This window comes from Cydia fagiglandana, chromosome 20 (genome assembly GCF_963556715.1).
Source record: "Cydia fagiglandana chromosome 20, ilCydFagi1.1, whole genome shotgun sequence".
Lineage (NCBI taxonomy): Eukaryota > Metazoa > Arthropoda > Insecta > Lepidoptera > Tortricidae > Cydia > Cydia fagiglandana.
In genome coordinates, this window is record NC_085951.1 from 6,495,790 (window position 1) to 6,518,649 (window position 22,860).

General features: G+C 35.7%; 1 protein-coding gene across 1 annotated transcript in view; it reads right to left on the reverse strand.

Annotated features, from left to right (window-relative positions):
- Window positions 1-572: 572 nt before the first annotated feature.
- Window positions 573-22,860, reverse strand: part of LOC134674922 (small G protein signaling modulator 2-like) — a 136,017-nt gene continuing 113,729 nt past the window's right edge. Inside the window, exons 14-23 of the mRNA XM_063533083.1 lie at window positions 22,598-22,742; window positions 21,953-22,112; window positions 21,598-21,793; window positions 19,917-20,442; window positions 17,709-17,866; window positions 16,637-16,761; window positions 16,165-16,344; window positions 9,036-9,162; window positions 8,056-8,206; window positions 573-7,074 (exon numbers count right to left, since the gene is read on the reverse strand). Of these exons, the coding sequence (XP_063389153.1) occupies window positions 6,986-7,074; window positions 8,056-8,206; window positions 9,036-9,162; window positions 16,165-16,344; window positions 16,637-16,761; window positions 17,709-17,866; window positions 19,917-20,442; window positions 21,598-21,793; window positions 21,953-22,112; window positions 22,598-22,742 (1,857 nt within the window). The 3' untranslated portion in view covers window positions 573-6,985. The remainder of the gene's footprint in view (window positions 7,075-8,055; window positions 8,207-9,035; window positions 9,163-16,164; window positions 16,345-16,636; window positions 16,762-17,708; window positions 17,867-19,916; window positions 20,443-21,597; window positions 21,794-21,952; window positions 22,113-22,597; window positions 22,743-22,860) is intronic.

Here is a 22,860-nt window from a genome sequence, read left to right on the forward strand (position 1 = left end):
GACCATTTCAGCCTCACATCTTTATCTTTAATATATATGTCTCTTTGTGTTTTGTATACTTCTTGTTTCACATTTTATGTTATTATTTTCTATTGTGCATTTTGTAATGGAATGATGTGTTGCTTGAATAAATATTTTTCTATTCTATTCTATTCTATATTTTCATATAATTTGACATTACAGACGATACAAGATGACATTGCCACACTTTGTCACTGCAAATACCTTGCAGAATTATCTTGGTCCGACTCTATATATCAATATCATACATATAGCGGTTTATGCGGTATTTAGAGTAAATATCGATGCGAGGTTAAGTTCTGAGGGCCTTCCGCGAACCACGTTCGACGTGTTGCATCTCTGTCGCACTTGTAATATCGTACGTAAGTGTGACAGGGAGGCAACACGTGGTACGTGGTTCGCGGTAGGCTCTCGGTTCTGATTGGTGCATGTGCGTACTGCGTACTATTGGTGGATTTATTCCGCGTACACCGGATCGCTGGCATCGCTTCACGCACAGCTGTTCTAGGGTGTACGTACACAGCCTTGGGCTGAAAAATAAAAGGACGACACAAGTGTAAACATATTTTAATGACAAGATGACTTTCACAAAAATAGTTTCATTACGAATCTATAAACAATGACAGTTAGAATGTCATTTATTAACATCGTTAAATATCTATTTAATCTACTTAATAATTGTTTAGGATATACTATAGTACTATAGATAGATACGTACTACATGAGATAACTAAAATTCATGGCAGTATAGGAGTTTAACTGATTATTTTCTAAAACATTTTTTGACTGTTGTGAATTTGCCTGAAAATATAAAATAATGAGAGTGATTTGTTTCTAAGCAATTAACGTAAAAATAGTAATAAATGTGTACTACATACTGCTACAAAAGATTCATCTAGGCATTTTGCTACCATTTATTGAAAAGTTTATCGAAGCTAGACAAGTACAAAAAGACATTTAGGACAAATTCGATACAATGTTCCAATAGCTATAGACACTTGTAAACATTCATCTATACAACTGTACACTAAACAGAATCAAATAATTTCATCTCCTTAATTTAACAAGTGCGATAAAATGACCATAACATTGATTCGTACAAACATTTATCTAATTATACAAAACATCCTTTATAATTTCTAAATTATCATCCACAATGCGAACAAAACGTTAAGAAATATACTTTAAACCATTTATTGTAGAACCATTTATTGTACCTTTACTAATGAGTTTAACACAAAAAATAATTTTAGAGAAAATATTTCGATTAATTTCCTACTCGTTTTGTTCGCACATGTATATTTTATCGTTTCCTTATGTATTTTAAATATTAAATTTTCTAAATTTGACACCAGTTAATGTGTTCTTAACACAATAGCTTAGCTAATATTTTAATGTTTGGACTTAGGCCAATGTTGTATATAAAGTTAATGATAGGGTAAGCGTATTGATCATCACATACATCCGGACAGACTGACACAGAGCGTGTTGCAAAAACACCAAACAAGCTGTAGTTTTAATGATGAAATCATTTTACCAGTGCCGTGGTGAATAAAACAACCTCAGGTAGATTACCAATTTTGTTGAGGTTTTGTACCTACCATTATTTTGACCGAAATTTTGTGCTTAATAATGTTGACTGAGTTTTTTGTCACCACATCACTCATAAAGATTAACCCCCTTATTCATAAACGTTTACTAAAGTTGACAAGCCGATAATAATCGTTTGTCCCTTTTCATCATACCAATACGTCGGAAAGGAACAAACGATTATTATCGGCTTGTTAACTTTAGTAAACGTTTATGAATAAGGGGGTAAAATATACCTACATAGAAATTTATTTAAAAAGACAAATCTAAGAATATAGTTACTACACTTAATACAGTTTAAACAAATATATATATTTCATTATTTATAATATTTATAAATATTTTTCCTTTTCCTATAACCATAAGTTATTATTATATTGTATGATGAAATATGGCTGACATATATTTATTGGTAAGTACCTGTAAGTTAGTAAAATTGAGGCCTAAACAAACAGCTTTTATTGAAGTTTTCCATAAATAAATAAAAACCCTAAACAACAGCATTACTGCTTCGTTGCCTCCGTTGACTAAATAATGTTTGCATATTATGAGTATATGAATAAGCACAAATAAAATATACCTACTTAACTTATAAGTAAATAATTTAAGGGATTATCATATACAACTGTACATAAAACAAACTCATTATGGAAGCACTTATTATGGTAATTTATGCTTACGACAATTTAGTAATAACCTTTACTCGTAGTATCTGACTTTTCGTGAGGACCAAAAACCAGATTTCCAATGTGTAAATCCATTTGGTATGATAAAATATTGACGAGAATCATAAATATTTACAAATCAAGAGTTTGTGTAATAATTAACCTGGTTTTAAGATATTTATCCTAGAATTAATGTTGACATTCGTATACTTACAAGCACACTGAGTAACAGTCACACAGTGTTTGAATATGATGGGTAAGTATATTTTTACTGAGGTTTACTCGACGTAATATTAAAATAGTTTTGAACAAGAACTATACGAATTCAAATATATAAAAACTGTGTAAGGTCAAGGCACGGAGGGAAGTACTTAAGACGATATGCAGAGGTTTGATAGACTTCAAGATAATAATGATGTATGTAATGTAAGTATAAATATTTATATTGAATAGTAGGTACTGCCACGATATTATTGAATCATCTTCAATTTGTAGTCGATATGATATGACACACCCGGTTCATTCTTCAGGGAACTACTTAGATCAACACCCAAAATTGTAATAAATTATATTTTATATTAAAAAAAAAACAGGGTATTTATCGCAACTTGAATTAGATAATAAAGTTACAAATTATGATAATAATTATATTCGTCCCGTTATATCAGCGTCGAGAGTATAAAACAGAAATACCCTACAATATTTTATATAGTATTTATAAATCAAGAGGTCTATAAATTTAAAAAACGTTGGTTATATTTATCAAATTATCACCTAATTTACAAGTGGATTAAAGTTTCGCTCACGGTTATATATACTATCGGTCACGTGTCGTTCAACTGATAAATGTCATAAAAAGTCATCACAGCCTGACGTAATCGTAGTAATTACTCTAACTATTTTGATGAGTAAGGCAGAACACAAACAACTGTTAACCTGTGGACCTAGGCAAATAATAATAGTTTTGAAAAGTAAATAATGTATGGCATTCGACATCACGATACATTTTTATTTTAGATGGCGTTTCTCTATAAACAAAATTGTTAGGTATTTTGTCCTGAAATAAATCATCCACAACTTGTGGCATTAAGAAAAACTCTGAAAATTAGTAAATACATTAGTATATATCGAATAAATTAGTGACGATCAATAGCGAACGCTTGTGTATTGCCTAATGTAGGCACCGAAGCGTGTTGTAACTAAAGAATGTTGTTTTTATCAACAAGACCGGGGAATCCTTTACAACCAGCGGTAATGAGTAAATATTATGTAGTAGGGAAATTCGTGGAACCCCTCTCGTACTCACATGTAGTGTATGTTATCAAACACTTCCTATTAATTCATTTTTCATGAATGAAATAAGTAAGTTCCCGCTTATTTTCCTCATTCATGTTTATTAATTTATTATAATTTAGTTTAAGTAGGTATATATTTTAAAAGTAACCTAAGTAATAGTTCGAAACGACGAACTTGATGTATTTTAGTAGGTATTTTTAACTTAAATTGGTGGGTAATAATATATTTATTACCTATGTCTAATAAGGTTCTGAAATATGAAAATACTTACATATTTTCCTATATATAAGTATGTAATAATTGCGTTTTAATTTCTTTTAGTAATACCACTGTATATATCTTGTTTGTAAATAAATTATTTTAAAAGTGAAAAAAAAAAACCTTTTATGAGTAAATACTGTCGCTTATAAATGGAACATACAAAATGAGCATATTTTATTCATCTGACATGAACTCAACTAGATTTAATCTAATAAAATACTTTGCCTACGTTTAATAGACGATTTGACTAACTTAGCATTCTCGTTTACTACGATCGTAAAATGTACCAAAATAATGATTATTTTGTAATTGTTAAATCACGATTGAGTGTGAGTACTCTGATTTATATAATTACCTATTTATAAGTACAATGTATTAGGAATTATAAGTTTTAGGTAATTATGATTGCAGAACGGTATTATTATAGCAGGTATAGTACAAACAATAGGTTTAATTTTCGATGATAAGTATATAACAATGCGTCCATAATATGGTGAATTTTAATAACTGGAAATTGCCCATTTCTGGTCCTAATTCACCAACTTGAGAATTTTATTCTAACCTGACACTGACAATATTATGTATATTGTACCTAGGTATATACCTACATTTTTGCAGTGACAAAAGTAGGTAAATAATTTTAAAATATAATTGTCAGTATCAGGTGTTTTTTGACAAGTTGCAAAATAGCATTAAGTACTTATGTTCGTGAAGGTAGGTAAAAATGTATCTTTACCTATTTATTTTCAAACCAAACATAGTCCGTTGCGTGCAACACGACCACATTTTCGTATAAATAAAACGAAGCTTTGAGACGTAGCCATATTACAGACACCAGCCGATGTTATCTTGGATTTTTGTTAATAAAACTCATTAAATACATCTTTATCCAAATAATCTACTTTCGATGATCCATATACCTACGTAGAGCAGTGATAAGTAAAGTGTGTACTAAACAGTGTTGGCATCAATCTGAACTAAATCAATCCGGATTGATCAATCGAATTGACGCGTCAATCCGACTTAAAGTCGATATCTGAGGTTCCCAGAGGTTCGAAAACATGTTCCTGATGTCAGTATTGACTGATGTCCCTTTTTGGGACATTTTTCGAAATTGGCCGATTACGTTCATATTCGTAATCGATGTCGACCATAGGTCCCGAAACATGTCCCTTCCATTTCGGGACATTTTTTTAAATTATTCGTTGGCACTTTAAAACGATATCTGAGATTTCCAAAGGTTCACATGGTAGGTAACATGTTTTCGACGGCAATACAGACGTATGTAGTTTCCTTTTTTTTTTGGACATTTATGGGACGTTTCTTAAAATTAACCGATTGCGTTCAAAATCGATATCTGAGGTGCCCAAAGGTTTCGAAACATGTTTCTGACGGCAATACCGAGAAATGACTTTTTACCTACGCTAAGGTTCCGAATCATGTTTCCGAAGGTAATTTTCCGAAATGCCCTGTTTTGGGACATTTTGGGACATTTCTTGAAACCAACCGATTGCGTTCAAAATTTATATCTGAGGTGCCCAACGGTTGCCCAAAAGAATGATTTATTTTTATTGAATGCCTTGCGAGTATTACAGTAAGTATCGGGGTATCCCCCGGTATTCACTGTAATACTGGCAAGGCTTTATATATTGAACTTTACTCGTTATTATGGATATTATTTATTCATTTATCTCACAATAACAATCTGTCATAAAAACATAACAAGCATCAAATGAAATCGAAGGGAGCCCGAAATATGATATTTTTTTATTGATTTAGACATAATTATAATATCATACAAAAGTTATCTTACAGATGTATTCTCATAATTATTTTTTATCCATTAATCTTGCACACGAAAATAACAAAGTGAAATTTTTAAACCCACATAACATTGTTCTAGATTTAAAAAAAGTGCCTATAGATATTCAATGTTAACCTTTACGACAAATAATAGTTGGTAAATGTTACTTACCGTAAGAACAACTGCGATGTCCAATCCTCAAAGTCACGCCAAGCTAATCATATGAAACAGTCCAGAAGTAAATCCAAAAGTCCGTATAACAAGCCAACGCCAAAAGAAAATCCACAGTCCAATTTAAAACAAACACACACAGTCACACACCAACAAACAACAAGGGTTGAAGACCGAATGTCTTATCTCTACTGGACTCAAACTGGACACCACTAGAACAATAAAAGGATTAGAATCATGCTATCTCTTTCGCACTCGTACGTTTTTAGAACGCATCTTGTTATCAGCAGGGTGGCGTAATGCAGGTAGTAAAGTAAGTACGCGGCTAAAGTGTAGAATCTAAATATTGCCGTTGAAACCATGTTTTGCACCTCAGATATCGATTTTGAATGCAAGCAGTCACTTTCAAAGAATGTCACTAAAATGTCCCAAAACAGGAAACCTTTCAATATTGCAGTTGAAAAGATGTTTAGAAACCTCTGGTTACCTCAGATATCGATTTTAAACGCAATCGGGTAATTTCTAGAAATGTCCCAAAAAAGGGCATCTCTCAATATTTCCCTCGGAAACAAGTTTCAAACCTTTGAGCACCTCAGATATCGATTTTGAACGCTATTGGTTAATTTCAAGGAAAGTCCCGAAAATGTTCCAAAAAGGACATCCTTCATATTGCCGTCGGAAACATGTTTCGGAACCTTTGGTAAACTCAGACACCGCTTTTGAATGTATTTGGCTAGTTTCGAAAAATGGCCTAAATAAAAAGGACATTAGGTAGGTACATACAAAGTAATCGTCAATCCGAATTGACGATTGAGGATTGAGGATTGACCGATCAATTCGAATTAACGATTAGTAATCGTCAATCCTCAATCAGTAGATTTAGAATTAGTTTCGTCAATCGTCAATCGTCAATTCGGATTGATCGGTCAATCCTCAATCGTCAATCGTCAATTCGAATTGATTTTTTGCCAACACTGGTACTAAATGTACATTACAATGTACATAATCGTGCAAACTAATTTGAACCTTCCATGAACCAAATAAAGTAGCATTTCTTTTGTTCCGTTGCTTTTTAAATTAAATTAAATTCGTTCTAATTTACTTATAGAATAAGGTTCAAATTAAATATATGAAAACTTTATATGCTGGGTCTTACGAGGTTATTGTTACCTATAGTTTATTTGTTTTCTATCAGGGTTTGAACTTGCAACACGAGATCCCTGGCGAGAGACAGCACCGCTGACGCGTCGTGCCGTTCAGCCATTTCTGAAAACAAGTTATATTGTTATTTTTTTTTAATTAAAGGGAAACAAACAGCGAACATTACATATATTAACAAATCAGTTAAGATATTACATTGGCCAAAACATTATAGTTCTTAAATATCTCCCCAACCTACGTATACGTAGGAACTGTGACTGTGAGATAATGTATTAGTGGAACTTTCAATTATTGATAATTATTTACTTACCTTTTATATACTAAACGGAATTTCATAATAAAAATATAAATAAAAAATAAAAACGAATTTTCTACAAGTCAATCATACACCGAAACATTTTTTTTTATTCATGAAGTTTTATTCACTTTAGCCTTTTTTGCAACTATATTTAGTTGTAAGTACGCATTACCTACGTGCATTAAATAAAATCTAATCTAAATACCAAATCTAATTTTAATTACTATCGTGCATCATTAGTTTGCCATCTTATCAAGCAAAAACTTGCCTACTTAATGTGTTTTTTCTTTGTGATTATAACAAGTCGCTATCATTAGAGATCGTACTTTGTCAGTACTGCGTCGGTCCGGTGATTCCCCTGGCTAGACTTTATCTCATTAACATGTTGTATTATGCAGATGTATTCAATTACCATGATTAGATAAACTATTATTGTGTCAATTTACTACGAAATAATACATTATTCATTGTATGATCAATAGGAAAGTAAAATAAACGTGTTAAGTACACGTGTTAGCTGTTTACATATATAACTACTTAATACAAAGTTAGTTGCTCTCGCGTAATAGAGAATAAATTAAGTACCTAAAAGAGAAAGGAATCACTTCCCGAGTGTTATCTTCCACTAGATTACAATATTTATTTATAAATATACTTTATTATTGCTAATAGTGCTTGCAGTGTCCTTTTTGCTAATAGTACCGTGGTGCTGGTGGGGTTAATAAATAATAAAAAAATTTAAAGTAACGGAGGGTGGATTATAAGTAACCTTTGTATGTTTGACTCACCATTGAAAAACTTGATGATATCCGTAAAATCCATGGTGTTAGCCAGGATGACGTCTCTGTAGGTCTCGAGTAGGGCTAGTGCTAGGAACAGCACCATGTGCTCGGAGGCCACGTGACGCGCCGCCCAGATCAGCTCCCATGCAGAAAACACCTGCATTGTTATTCATAAAGACTAACGTTACGGCAATTCAGTTTAATGTAGATACCTATGACTTATGACTAACTGACTGTCTTCAAAAACATTCAAATAGGATAGATTGTTGAATATAAGTTGAATGGAATAGAATTGGTTTATTTGGTGTTGAAATACATGCTAAATCTGTAATACATCTTATTCTAGTACAAGACACCAAAATGGATGCCACTTCAGCATATGCCGATGACTAATGTCCTTAGCCATGGCGCTGGTTTTCAGGGCAACCAATTCAAATACACATAACAAATATAAAATAAGGCAAAACAAAACTTAATGAACATATGGGAGAAGAGATGACAGTTGAGTTAAAGGTTGTAAAGTAAAGCACGCGAGACAACCGATTGGTCGCCGGCTGGTGGGTCAGCCCGGGGTATTGCGGTAATCCCGAATGTAAAGGTGAATTTAGGTCAACCAGTTACAGATTATTGGGCATCTTCGTTGAGAGGATTATGAACCCATCAACGTGCACACTAGAGCCACTGCATAATCGTGATTATTTAAATTTAACGTCATATATTTTAAAAAAGGGGCTCCTACGTAGTGTGAAGCCCTAAACAAAAACGGCCGTTTTAACTTTGGACGCATAAATTGACGAATCCAGCAACATAAAAACTAGTTCGATGTATTCTAAAGGTAGGTACTTAAATACGAAATGCAGTACGTAGCGGCCCCCTTTTTTAAATACCTGTCGTTAAATTTAAATAATCACGATTATTTAGCAGTGGCGCTAGTGTGCACGTTGATGGGCTCTTAAAAGGATGATACCTAAATGAATGTGACTTACATCCTGGTATAGCAGTTCACGCTTGAAATCGAGTAGGAACCAGCGGTAACAGAAGTAGAAGTGTGTGTAGTCGCCGTGGGCGTGCATCAGCTCGTACAACTCGCAATCCAGGATCTGGATCAGCGACCTGAACAAAAATTATTATTAATACCTATTGCAAATATACGATACAACTTAATTAGGGTTTCCGCACTTTCCGCGATCGAGATTTTCACTATACTGCAAAACGTAATTCAAGACCAAAAAAAGTAAGAAAATGTTGCCGCAATTTATTCTATATCATTCAATATAAAATTAAAATATCCAAACATCTCGGCAGCATAACATGTTGTCAGTGTCAATGATCTCCGGTCACGGCGGTCACTTACCACAGACCACACTACCACTAAGAAACTTAAAAACTGGGTCAGACATCACACATCAAAAACTGAGTCACGCTAAGTTTACATGCTAAGTGCTATGTCACAAAACAGATAGGTACAGAAATCAATCTTCATACAAAGTGCGCTCGAGCAACGCACACACAGACACTGCTCACGGACACGATATCTCGGACCGGTTGGGACCAGTGCTAGCGCGAGTGCCATCCGCTCTAAGACGCGCGTCTGTGAACTTATTTGTGCAATAATGGAGAAACAAAAAAAAGTTATTATAATTTATAACTGTTCAGTGGACGGTTGTTTAAATTCAACATTAAACGGTGAATTGTCGTTTTTTAAGCTACCAGTTTAACAATGACATTAATATTAAAATATTTTAGTTATTATTCATTTATATTTCCATTCTTCCAGTTCCCATATAACCATTCCAGTCGCAGAATCATCAAAGTGGTAACTAAATGTCAGATGTGTCGTAACAGAGTCCACACAATGTGTCTAGAATTGTTTCGAAACAAAGTGTCGTCGCCGTGTGTACACTTTTCCGTAACAAGGTGTCGACACATTTGTGTGCACTTTGCGTGCGGTTTGCGACTAAATCTGACAGCAAATTTGTGACAGCAAATGTCAATATAAAATACCTCTTGAAAACCAAGGTTAGTCAAACTACTATTAGTGTCTCGTGTGCTCGTAAGTAATTCTAGTAAGTCATCATGGGCGATGCAAATGATAATAATCGACCAAAACCATATAAACACCCAACACCCGTCAACCTTTTACAGAAAAGTTTTTAAAGAAATGCAATAAGCTACTTAGGTCAGCCAACGAATGCTCAAAAAAGTTGTAGAGGGAAATGCTCGGAACACAATTTTTGACTCTGTAACTTGGTTTGGACAAGTTAGAAGGTGAACATGTCAAAAGTCCCAGGCCGTAGCCCTTGAGCGGGGGGAAGAGAGGGGGCTTTGAATGTCCCATTTTCCGGTTTTTCGATTATATCTCGGAAACTATGCATCTTAGCGACATGGCCACTTATACAAAATGAAAGTTAATTTAATTTGTTATAAGTTTATTCAGTCAATTTTTTCGATATGTTGAATAGTTTTTGAGATATCCGCTCTTGAAAGTTTATTTAGGGCTCTCAATTTTATCTTGATATATCTACATCAGTGAAGGTGCTAGGCCGTGTATGGTATCGTTTTCGTATAAATCTGGGTTGCTGAATACATTTAAGGTATCACATTGAAACCATTCCACAAAATTAAAAAAATCTTTTTAGGGTTCCGTACCCCAAAAGCAAAAAACGGAATCCTTATAGGATCACTCGTGCGTCTGTATGTATGTCTGTCTGAATACACAAAATAGTTCTTTACCTATAGATGACAGGAAAACCTATTAGAAATGTGCAGTCAAGCGCGAGTCGGACTTAATGTACGGAACCTTTAATACGTGAGTCCGACTCGCACTTGGTCGGTTTTTTTTAAACTCCTCTTGACGCTTAACCGCTGAGCCGATTTCGTTGAAATTTGGTATAGAAATAGTTTGCGTCCCGGAACAGGACATAGGATAGATCTTATAACCAAAATCATCTTTTGAAGGTGTGAAAAGTGGCGTGGAAATTTGTACGGGAAATCAATAACCGCTGGACCGATTTATATTAAATTTGGGATGGTCTACATCTTTGATTTAGTTAAAAATGATAAAAAAACATGACTTCAAACCTAAACTTAAACAGTATTAACTTCAAGAAGTCAATTCTGAATTCCCCCCTACACCTCATTTCACACCTTTGAAGGATGATTTTTGAGATAACTTATTATGTCCTGTCTCGGGACTCAAAATATATGTGTACTAAATTTAAATTAAAACTGTTCAGCAGTTTAAGCGTGAAGAGGAGTTTAAAAGAAAGTAAGTTTAAAGTCTATTCCAATAGAACTTGCTAACTATGTAAACAAACAATGTAATTATGTTTTATCACTGTTTCTCTTTGAATTTTCACACCACCTCATCAAATACCATTGAAACCATACACATATACACTATTGAAACGGTCCGTTCCGTAAAATACATAAATATGTAACTGTATCTTGGATATTTCATTAAAAGTTTAAAATGGTTTCATAAGTTAGGTTATTAGGACCTGATGGAAGGGCGGTTTTGTTTCTTTTAAATTCTACAATTGTCTATGATGGGTAGTGTTGTGACTAAAGTTTGTAATATAAACCCGCTACACACTACCCAACCCACGCTCTGTACCTACCGCCACGGTTATAAAATACATCAATACATCACTCTTAAGTACTAATATTTGTTCTGATCGTGATTAAACAAATTAAAATTAAGTAACTACTTGTTTTTTACTTTTGGTATCTTATTATTCGATATGGTTTGACATTAGTAAAGTAGTAAGTAGGAGTCTTGCCCATCACTAGTAAATTGATCATTCAGAGACAATTTCAATATGGCGGTTTGTTTACATAGTTAGCAAGTTCTATTGAAATAGACTTTATATGTTTTTACTTTGGAATGGTGTCATTGTGATACCATAACTAAATTTGGTATTGCGAATTTATACGAAAACGATACCAAACATGGCCTCGTAGCTTTACTGTTGTAGAAGTCAAAATAAAATTGAGAGCCCTAAATTCTTATTACTTGACCAAACTTGTGTAGAAGGAAAAGGAAAAATAAAAGTCTTCGGCAGGAATATAAGACACAAATATATTTTTTTTTTGCGTTACTATTTCAATTATCAAATATAAACATACCTTGATTATATTATTCTAGTGAGATCCTCACAGATAAACAAAAACATTTACTTAAAAAATTACAAGGTCGAAATGTCACGGAACTTGTGAGAGTAATACGTGAAAAATAAAAACTTTTATGACAAAAAAATCTGGACACAATTTAAGAAGCATCCCATTGCGTCGAGGAATCATCTGTATTTTTGCTTGTTTCATTACCTCCTCGCTTCTTTTTTTGTCCTTTGTATTCTGTAGCAATTTGTTAGATCTGAAAATAAAGATAACTTGCGTCGTCACGGATGTCGATTTATAGGTTTTAGGGAGTGCAGAATTCGAAAACGATGATCATTTTATAATCCAAGATGGCCGCTACGTATTTTGTCATAAAAGTCGTCATGAATATCGTTTTATAGGTTTTAGGAAGTGCCGATTTCGAAAATGATGACCAGTTTGGAATCCAAGATGTGTGCCGTGCACTTTGTCATAAAAGTCGTCATGGATATCGTTTTATAGGTTTTAGGGAGTGCAGAATTCGAAAATGATGACCATTTTGGATTCCAAGATGTCTGCCGTGCACTTTGTCATATAAGCCGTCATAGATGTTGATTTATAGGTGTTAGGAAGAGCAGATTTCGAAAATGATGACCATGACCAACAAAACGACATCCATGACGACTTTTATACGACGAGTGCATGGCCGCCATTTTGGAATCCAAAATGGTCATCGTTTTCGAAATCTGCGCCCCCTAAAACCTATAAAACGACACCCATGACGACTTTTATGACATAGTGCATGGCCACTATTTTGGAATCCAAAATGGTCATCATTTTCGAAATCTGCGCCCCCCAAAACCTATAAAACGACATCCATGACGACTTTTATGACATAGTGCATGGCCGCCATTTTGGAATCGAAAATGGTTATCGTTTTCGAAATCTGCGCCCCCCAAAACCTATAAAACGACACCCATGACGACTTTTATGACATAGTGCGTGGCCGCCATTTTGGATTCCAAAATGGCCATCATTTTCGAAATCTGCGTCCCCTAAAACCTACAAAACGACACCCATGACGACTTTTATGACATAGTGCATGGCCACCATTTTGGATTTCAAAATGGTCATCATTTTCTAAATCGGGGCCCCCTAAAACCTATAAAACGACATCCATGACGACTTTTATGACATAGTGCATGGCCGCCATTTTGGAATCGAAAATGGTTATCGTTTTCGAAATCTGCGCCCCCCAAAACCTATAAAACGACACCCATGACAACTTTCATGACATAGTGCATGGCCGCCATTCTGGATTCCAAAATGGTCATCATTTTCTAAATCGGGGCCCCCTAAAACCTATAAAACGACATCCATGACGACTTTTATGACATAGTGCATGGCCGCCATCTTGGAATCGAAAATGGTTATCGTTTTCGAAATCTGCGCCCCCCAAAACCTATAAAACGACACCCATGACAACTTTCATGACATAGTGCATGGCCGCCATTTTGGATTCCAAAATGGTCATCATTTTCAAAATTGGGGCCCCCTAAAACGTATAAAACGACATCCATGACGACTTTTATGACACAGTGCATGGCCGCCATTTTGGATTCCAAAATGGTCATCATTTTCGAAATCGGCACTCCCTAAAACCTATAAATCGACACCCATCTCGACTTTTATGACAAAGTGTTTGGCTACCATCTGCATGCAAGACATTTCTATTATTTTTACGTACAAAAATGGCCCCCTGTCAACTTCCAACCGAGATTTAATCGATAATTTATTCGATTAATGTTCAGATTAATTCAATTTCAATCTATGTTAGGTCGACTAAACTAATCGTGATTAAAATTTGAGGATTAACTTTTTTTATTCCATTAATTAGTCGAATAAACAGTTAATCTATTAAGTCCCATCTCTGACCACGTCATTTTTACACTTTGAGAATATCTGAAAACAAATGAACACAAGGAGCCATTTTGCAAATCCAGTAACTTTGTTATTACTTTTGACAGCGCGTGTCATGTGTCTACACAGAGTCGACACAAAGTCGAAACATTTGCGACTACTTTGTGACTGCAATATTTCTCAGCCTTAAACCATATTTATACATCATAATTAACAAGTTTCGTAGTATGTAAAGCGTTATTTCTGTTATTTAAGTATAGTATACGCATCGAAGTACTAAAAATGCATCAAATAATATATTTATGAACACAAGCACTGAGAAGTAAACAATTTCATTTCCGGCTAAACTAAAACAATGTGGTGGCGCGTTGATTATATTACACTTAGTTTATCAAATCACTCGAGCAGTTTAATTCCCCATAATAATTTAAGTCCTATTGTAATATAAATGCAAACAATATATAATTACGTTTTGTAATCCGTTTTAGAGATGGCGTATTAATATGTCACTTATTTTTATTTAACTATTTTTCCATCTGACAGTTTCCATTTGACAGGAACAAAATGAACGAATGAACGAATGATTTTGGCATAAAGTAGTCGCAAACCCGAAACAATGTGTGCACACGGCGACCACACTTTATGTCACTTTGTGTCATGTGTCGACCCTTCCCCATTTCTGGTAACTGTGTCGACACGGCGACGACTCTGCGACTGGAATTGTGACCGAAACAGACGGTGTCGACACAAGATGTGTCTACACCGCGTCGTAACGGCGACTGGAAATGGTTGTATGGGTTTCATCCTCAACAATAAATCAAACAACTAGTTACGAGATGCGATACGTTAGACACGAGTGCCACTACCAGGATAGTTTTTTGTGCATAAGCCATAGTTGACGACCCTAGAGCGACCGCCGAGCGTAGGTATGAAAAGTGAAGTAAGTACATACATGTGATTGACTTCTGTACCTATCTGTTTTGTGGCTACGTGAAGTATGGCGGACCTGTGTATTGTCACAGAATAAATAATAGTACTAGGTACAGAAGACTCACTCTCTAACAAAACGAGTCTGTTACGATCAGGACAGATATGACCGCTAGGTGGCGACAGCCAGAGATGTAACTTATTTGAAATACTCGTATTTAAAATGCAAATACAAAATGCAAAATACCTATTTTATATTTTGTATTTAAATACCTTTTGAAGAAAACTATTTTGTATTTTATTTGAAATAGTTTTTGGGACCTATTTTCTATTTTCAAAATACAAAATACTTTATAGTATATATGTAGGTAATGTAGGTAGGAGTTACAAACTCTTCTGATGTTACAATCCTAGCAACTCTCTCATTCTTTTCACATGGAACTGTTGAATCTGTTTAGTAACGTCGCACATGACCACAAGCGTAGCGACTGATGGTTAAAAAGTGGAATCTTGAGTGTTGCGTTTCAAGGCACGAGAGGAGAACAAACTTTTCTGCCCTGGTGAAACACAAACGAGACGTTTTCATCACACTAACGAGAGGCATTATACTAGCTGTAAAACATTACAAATTAATGCTTTAAAAGTTGGCCATTAAAAACCATCATCCATACCTACATCCTACCGGTTAATATGAGCTAACAACTAGAAATTTGCACTTTAGATAGAGGATGGATTTCAAAGAATAAAGAGAGTCTTTTGAACTCGGAAATTCCGAGTAATACTTTATAATTCAGACTAGGTATTGACTACTCAGAGTACCTTTTATCGCAAAGTATTTGTATTTTTAAAAAGTATTTTGAAAATACCTATTTCGTATTTTGTATTTAAATACAAATTCAAAAACTATTTTGTATTTTGCATTTGAAATAGTATTATCAAGGAAGTATTTGTATTTTGTATTTAAATACTTTTTATAAAGTATTTTTCACATCTCTGGCGACAGCGCCACGCGCGGCTTATGGCTAGCCACCAAAATTGGTGTGGGACGGATGTACTTGATGCAAAGCGACGATATATCGCGGAGTGAGCCACGCCTGGTATAGCGGACCTGTGTATTGTTACTGCCAAGTCGGTGCAAACTTAACGTAGTCCGAGTGTTATCAGACTGACCTCATATCCGCGAAGTGCGCGTCCATGGCCTGTCCAGACGGGAAGTTCTCCTTAGCGCGCGACATGAGGCTCGCGAACAGCGCGTGCGCAGCGCCCTCTTCGCGCATCATCACCAGCAGAGGAGCTGCCAGGTCGCACATGCCTTGCATGTAACCCATTTCTAGGTGCTCCCACACATACCTGATAAAGATACATTTTTTTGTAAATATTTGATGGTCTAAGGCAGGAATCGGAACCGGTGTTTTTGCAAAAAATTCGAAAGAAACATATTTTTTGAATTATTTTAAACTCGAAATGTAGGACTCAGTTGTGTATTTAGGTTGCGTATTAGACTGCCCAATTAGAAATGAAATAATTAACAAAGAACGAAAAAGTACCGTTTTCGTTCCCATACAAAAAATACCGGTATCCGATCCCTGGTTTATATTCCTTAAATCAATATTTTTGTTATTGTGTATAAAAAGTTACTCACGTGCACATAATATTCCTCAGCTTGTCGAGATTCTCATCTGTGAAGAACGGGTAGTTCCTGTCGCACCTTTGCACATCTTTTTCAATGCGATGCAAGTTCAAAGCGAAGCTTTCCACTAGTTCATTCTGAAAAAAATATACATTTTTCGGATTATAAGCACGTGCTTGAAAAATGTCGTTAATCTAATTTTTATCTAACTCTTCCTTTAAATGAAAAAGATATTGAAAAAAATAGTGTCAGTGTCAGTCTTGTAAAATACTATCTTTAGGTATTTAAATAAAAGTAATTGAATTTATTATTAAACATACAATAATAACATTTGGAACAATAGAAATTAATAAAAAAAAATACTATAAATTAACTTAGAATTAAAAATTAATAATAAATTAGTACCTACCTAGAATATTTACAGTATAAAAACTTAACCCAATCATAACAGATATGCCCCGTCTAACAGCTCGGACTGCGGCAAGGACCCCATTACACTGGCGGCGTTACCTCTCTGTACCGCTAGGGCGATTCGCTGAGAGAGGTACGCGCCAGCCCTACGGTCCCCTGTGGAATCGACCAGCCGCGCCGACAAAGCCTTCATGAATAAAAGTAAACAAACAATTTGTAAATTTTCGGGTAGTTATAACATTTATTGGCTAACCAACCAAATACAAAACCACCTGGATCTGTCACTGATCGACCTGACTTTAACCTACATTATTTGATCATGTAATGTTTTATTCTACCTTCAACTGGCTTAAGGAGCCATTTGAGGGTAGATTTTGTCTACTTTTATTTATATACCTAAAGATTCAGAGTATGGTTATAGAACTTAATGTGCGAATGTCATGCTCTCGCCAGACAAAGAATGAAGGACTTTGGAACATGATATTGGGAACCAAAGGACTTTAAAACGCTACCCATGAGCTCCATCATCCGACACATGGATATGGTGGGAAAAGCTCTTGAGTATTGACGGATCTTCTCTAGGGGGGTAATTGCACAAAAGATCCCTATGGGTCGAAGTGTATCCGCAAGGGCCCCCAAAAACAATAAGATACTTAATAGTAATAGGACTCACGGAATAAACCCCGCCATTGGAGCTGGCCGGCGACACGCAGTTGGAGCGGGTCTCGGGCCGGGGGTCGTTGGAGGGCTCCAGCGTGTCGAAGGAGGCGCCGCCCGACGCCGACTCCTCGCGCACCACGCCCAGCGGGCTGCGCGCCGGGCTCACGTTCGCTACACACAAAGGTATTCTTTTAATTCAATAAATTTCAAATTCATGGTCTTCCTTTTATTTCTGACACCATGTTATTTTGCAAAAAATAATCCTTATGATGAAGCCTTTCGATCGGTATGATAAAGCTACAGGGTAATTTTTTTCTCGTGTAGCGGGTTCGATTCCCGGTTCAACCATATAATTATTTAAAAATCTTTGAATGCAGTTTTGTTTCTTTTTAAAAATAAAGGAGACATTCCTTTAAGTAAAATGAGCCAGCTTAAGGATTTAAGGTAGTTTCCCTCCAGGGCCCGACTTATCTTTCCACACTGTATTTCCGTCAAGGCGTACATTGAATCCTGAATGAAGCGATGGATTCTAAAGGAGAATCCTGAGCGTAATGAGGCATTCAAGTGTCAACGCCCAAGACGAAATAATTTTGATACCGTGTGACACATACCTGGTTTTCACATCAACTATGAGGAAATTGTTATGTTCCAAAATATGTATTATTTGACCAAAAAAAAACAGTACAGAAAAGTACAACTTTGATCCCTCTTAGCAGGGAAGAAAAAGGGTTTACCTTTGAATTGCCGACAGACATTTCATCGAATGTTATTTCGAAGACAACGTTTCAAGTATTTTCATTTCATCGACAAGTCACTGCGTCGAAGAATTGATACTAGTAAATTTAAATCTAGGACTTTTAATTGGCACTCGAGTTATTTCGTATATAGTTTATATCGTGGTATTTCTTTACGGGTTTTCTTATTTCATTTTGGATTGCATTTAATAAAATTTATTACGCATAAAATTATTACAATATATAATATTTGACTTTGATAGCCGTTCCTTTCTGTTTGGGGTCGCAGTTCTAACCTAACCTAAACCTACTTTGAAAGCCGTTAGTTTTTGTGTGGGGTCGCAGTTCTAACCTAACCTAAACCTACTTTGATAGCCGTTGGTTTCTGTGTGGAGTCGCAGTTCTAACCTAACCTAAACCTACTTTGAAAGCCGTTCGTTTTTGTGTGGGGTTGCAGTTCTAACCTAACCTAAACCTACTTTAAAAGCCATTATTTTCTGTGTGGGGTCGCAGTTCTAACCTAACCTAAACCCACTTTGAAAGCCATTCGTTTATGTGTGGAGTCGCAGTTCTAACCTAACCTAAACCTACTTTGAAAGCCGTTATTTTCTGTGTGGGGTCGCAGTTCTAACCTAACCTAAACCTACTTTGAAAGCCGTTCGTTTCTGTGTGGGGTGGCAGTTCAAACCTAACCTAAACCCACTTTGAAAGCCGTTCGTTTCTGTGTGGGGTCGCAGTTCTAACCTAACCTAAACCTACTTTTAAAGCCGTTCGTTTCTGTGTGGGGTCGCAGTTCTAACCTAACCTAAAATGACTTTGATAGCCGTTCGTTTCTGTGTGGGATCGCAGCTCTAACCTAACCGAAACCTAAAATTGTTACAACAGAAAAATGTATTAAAGTAATACGTTGAACAAATGAATTGCAATGTTTAGTAGTTGTGCCAATTAAAATAATTTGAAACGAATAAGCGATCAAGCAATATTCGATGAATAGTATTTCTACGCAGTAAGAAAAATTGAAATAAATAGTATATGAAACAAAATAACGCCAAACAATATTACTAGTACTAACGTTTCGATGAATCGTTGTCGATGAAATAATATTCGATGAAAAGTTTGTCGGCAAAACAAGGGTACACCAAGAAAAAGCCCTTTTTCGAATAGGTAATGTAAAAAAGTATTTTACTAACTATAATTGTACCATGCTTTCGCAATAAAGAATTCTATTCTATTAATTTTCTTCTGAACTACAAAGTTTTTATTAGGTACTTTGAGGCGTTGGCGTTGGGTAGCTTAAAATAAACGTTTTGTGTTAGAAAAATGTTTCATAATATAGTTTGTCAAAGGACTGTCTCATTTGAAAACATAGACAGAGAGAATCATACCATCTTTGTCTTACACTAGTACTAGCACCCAAAAGAAAAGTATTAGTATAGTTTTTTTGTTCTTATTTACTAACAAATTTGGTTTGACCAACTATATCTTACCTGTGGTTCCTCCTGATGCAGGCGACCCGCCCGCAGCTAGGTCGACTGATGGATTTGTAATAATCACACTCGTATGCTGCTGCTGCGGTGGCGGAGCAGTTGGCACGCTCTCGTCCAACGACGACCTTAAGTCGTTCCCATTAAGGTTTATATTCGCACTATCCACGCTACACAACGGTCCTCGCCCACCGCCCGTCTGCACTATACCTTCAGCTAACCTCTTTATCTCAGCTATGCTCTCCCTTCTCATATCAGGATTCTCAACTGTACTCTTAATGTGTACTTCTTCCTCTTCATCTAAGTCTTTAAGACTGTCTAAATCTACATCCCTACTATCACCCTTCTCAGTCTCTCCGTTTATATTCTCTTTATCTTCTGAATCCATCTCTATGTTGTCTACTTCATCTATGCTCGGTGCTCTGGATAGAACCGGTTTTGTATCTGGTTTCTTCTGTTCGGTTTCGTTGGGTTCAGGTGAAACCACTGGTGGATTGTCTGATATAATGCTGCAGTCGTCTTCGAATACCTGAAAATAGTTTTTGTTGTGATTTATCTTGCCAATATTTAGAAATTAGATTAATAGCTTTATCATTTAAGCAACAGTGTCACAAAAGAGATAGGTACAGAAATCAATCTACATACAAAGCGCGCTCGAGCAACGCACACATAGACACTTCTCACGGACACGTTATCTCGGACCAGTTGGGACCAGTGCGAGCGCGAGTGCCATCCGCTTGAGACACGCGTCTGTGAACTTTTTTGTGCAATAATGGAGAAACAAAACAAAAAGTTATTATAACTGTACAGTGGACGGTTGTTTAAATTCAATATTAACCGGTGAATTGTCGTTTTTTAAGCTACCAGTGGTTTCAGAGAGAATGCGTATGCGAATTTATTACATTGTACATGAGAATGCGATTTTATTACACATGCTTAAAATGAGAGAATAATCGAATATCCCTATCTTATAGAATCTTATAGAAAAATAACAAAATTAATAATAGTGTATAATTAATTATAACCTAGACTCCTTAACTCAAAAAATCTTTTTAATTTAAGATTAGTAGTTAAGATTGTAAATATGCATGCTTTTTTTTTATGAAATAAACAGATTTTTTTTTTTTTTTTTCACTTTAAAATATCGTGCATTTCGCCAATCTCGAAATCATCGCAAGATATTTTCTGTGGCTAATTTGTAATATAACAATGACATTAAAATGAAAATACCTATTTGAGTTATTAATGTTATTATTAATTTATATTTCCATTCTTCCCGTTTCATCCTCAACAATAAATCAAACAACTAGATACGAGATATGATACGATGGATACGAGTGCCACTACCACGATAGTTTTTTGTGCATAAGTCATAGTTCGCAACAATCGCAACCCTAGAGCGACCGCCGAGCGTAGGTATGAAAAGTAAAGTACATACATGTGATTGACTTCTGTACTTATCTGTTTTGTGACAGTGTGGTCTGAATTCGATTAATATTAACACAGATTACTTGACTGACTACCATTGAGATCAACAGATGCGATATCGCCTCAGAAAAAAACTATAAGAATTCAATTCAAAATGTAAAAACTCAAGGTAAGTTTTGGCTGGCATGTGCCTCCAATACCCGTGGAACTCCAATGGTTACCAAAAGTCAATTGGTTGATTGTGCGTTGATAGTACCTCGCTCGGCGATGCATTCTCAGCTGGCTTTAGCCTCCCAGAAGCCTCGCTCAGTCGAGCTATGGAAGCCGCCGTGGCCTCCCGGTCCCGCTGCCGTACGATGGCCTCCACGCAGAGCCACTCCGACATCACGGTCTCATACTGTCGGCGGCAAGCTGCGTCTTGTTCTGCGCGCTCTTCTGTTGTTGAGCCAAATCTACACAAGAGAACAAGGGATATAAGTTTTAAATGTGACAATGTAGAATATATACGAGATATACGTCATTTAAATGGTCATTTCAGAAGCGATAATATTAAAGAGTTACAGAGCCCTTGCGAAAATTCTCATGCAATTTTCTAAAGAAAAGGAACTTACTCATAATATCCAAGTAGATACGGCCACACTTCCCGCCGTATATCGTGCTGTACACCACCGTAGTACACCAGCCGGTATACTTCATCTTTATCGCTGACGGCGCCGTGTTCATCCGTCATGGCTCTCCACCGTTCCTCTGTCAGACCACCCTCGGCGCCCTCTGAAGAGTGAATTACCCAGAGTTATTTAGTTATTGTTGGAACCTTCCACCATAATGTCGCAAGATGCTACTCCTGATTTCTGTGAGAATGCTAGGAATCTGAGTTCTGGTTTGACATTCTAAACTCTTTAAAATTAAGCAGGCATTGGAAAGGCATCAGAACAAAAGTACTTACAATTGAAAATTAGTTTTCAGAAGCATTTCGTTTTAAAAGCTATCGTAAGCGACACATTGGTGAAATACTGTTTGAATTTATAATTTAGGATACATGGAACCAGAAATTTCTTAAATCAAATCAATACTCTTGCTCTAAACCTCAAATTTGACATATCTACTTTACATCTGAATTCCTAATTATTATAAGTATACGAGTACATTTCCAACCATAAAAAGTTTATAAGGAAGAGTTTGGTTGGAAAACATCACCATTAATGTTTATCACATAATATTCAAAAGACATGAATAAGGTCAGTGACAGTAAATACCTCTTGGAACAATATTTGGGTGTACCAAGCCGCTCAAGTGTGTGCGAACAGTGGAGAGATGTCTGCAGTACGCCAGCCAGCCATAGAACGCGCGGGAGATAATCTGCCGACGCATCGTACTGCACACTAGCTCGATTGACGCCGACTGGAATAAATAAGAAAATTAAAATAAAACAATGTTCTGGTTCGACAAGGTATTCATAGTTACTTGTAAAAATAGCCTTGTTTTTGGTAACTAAAAAGCAGGGTGAGGAAACTCTGTT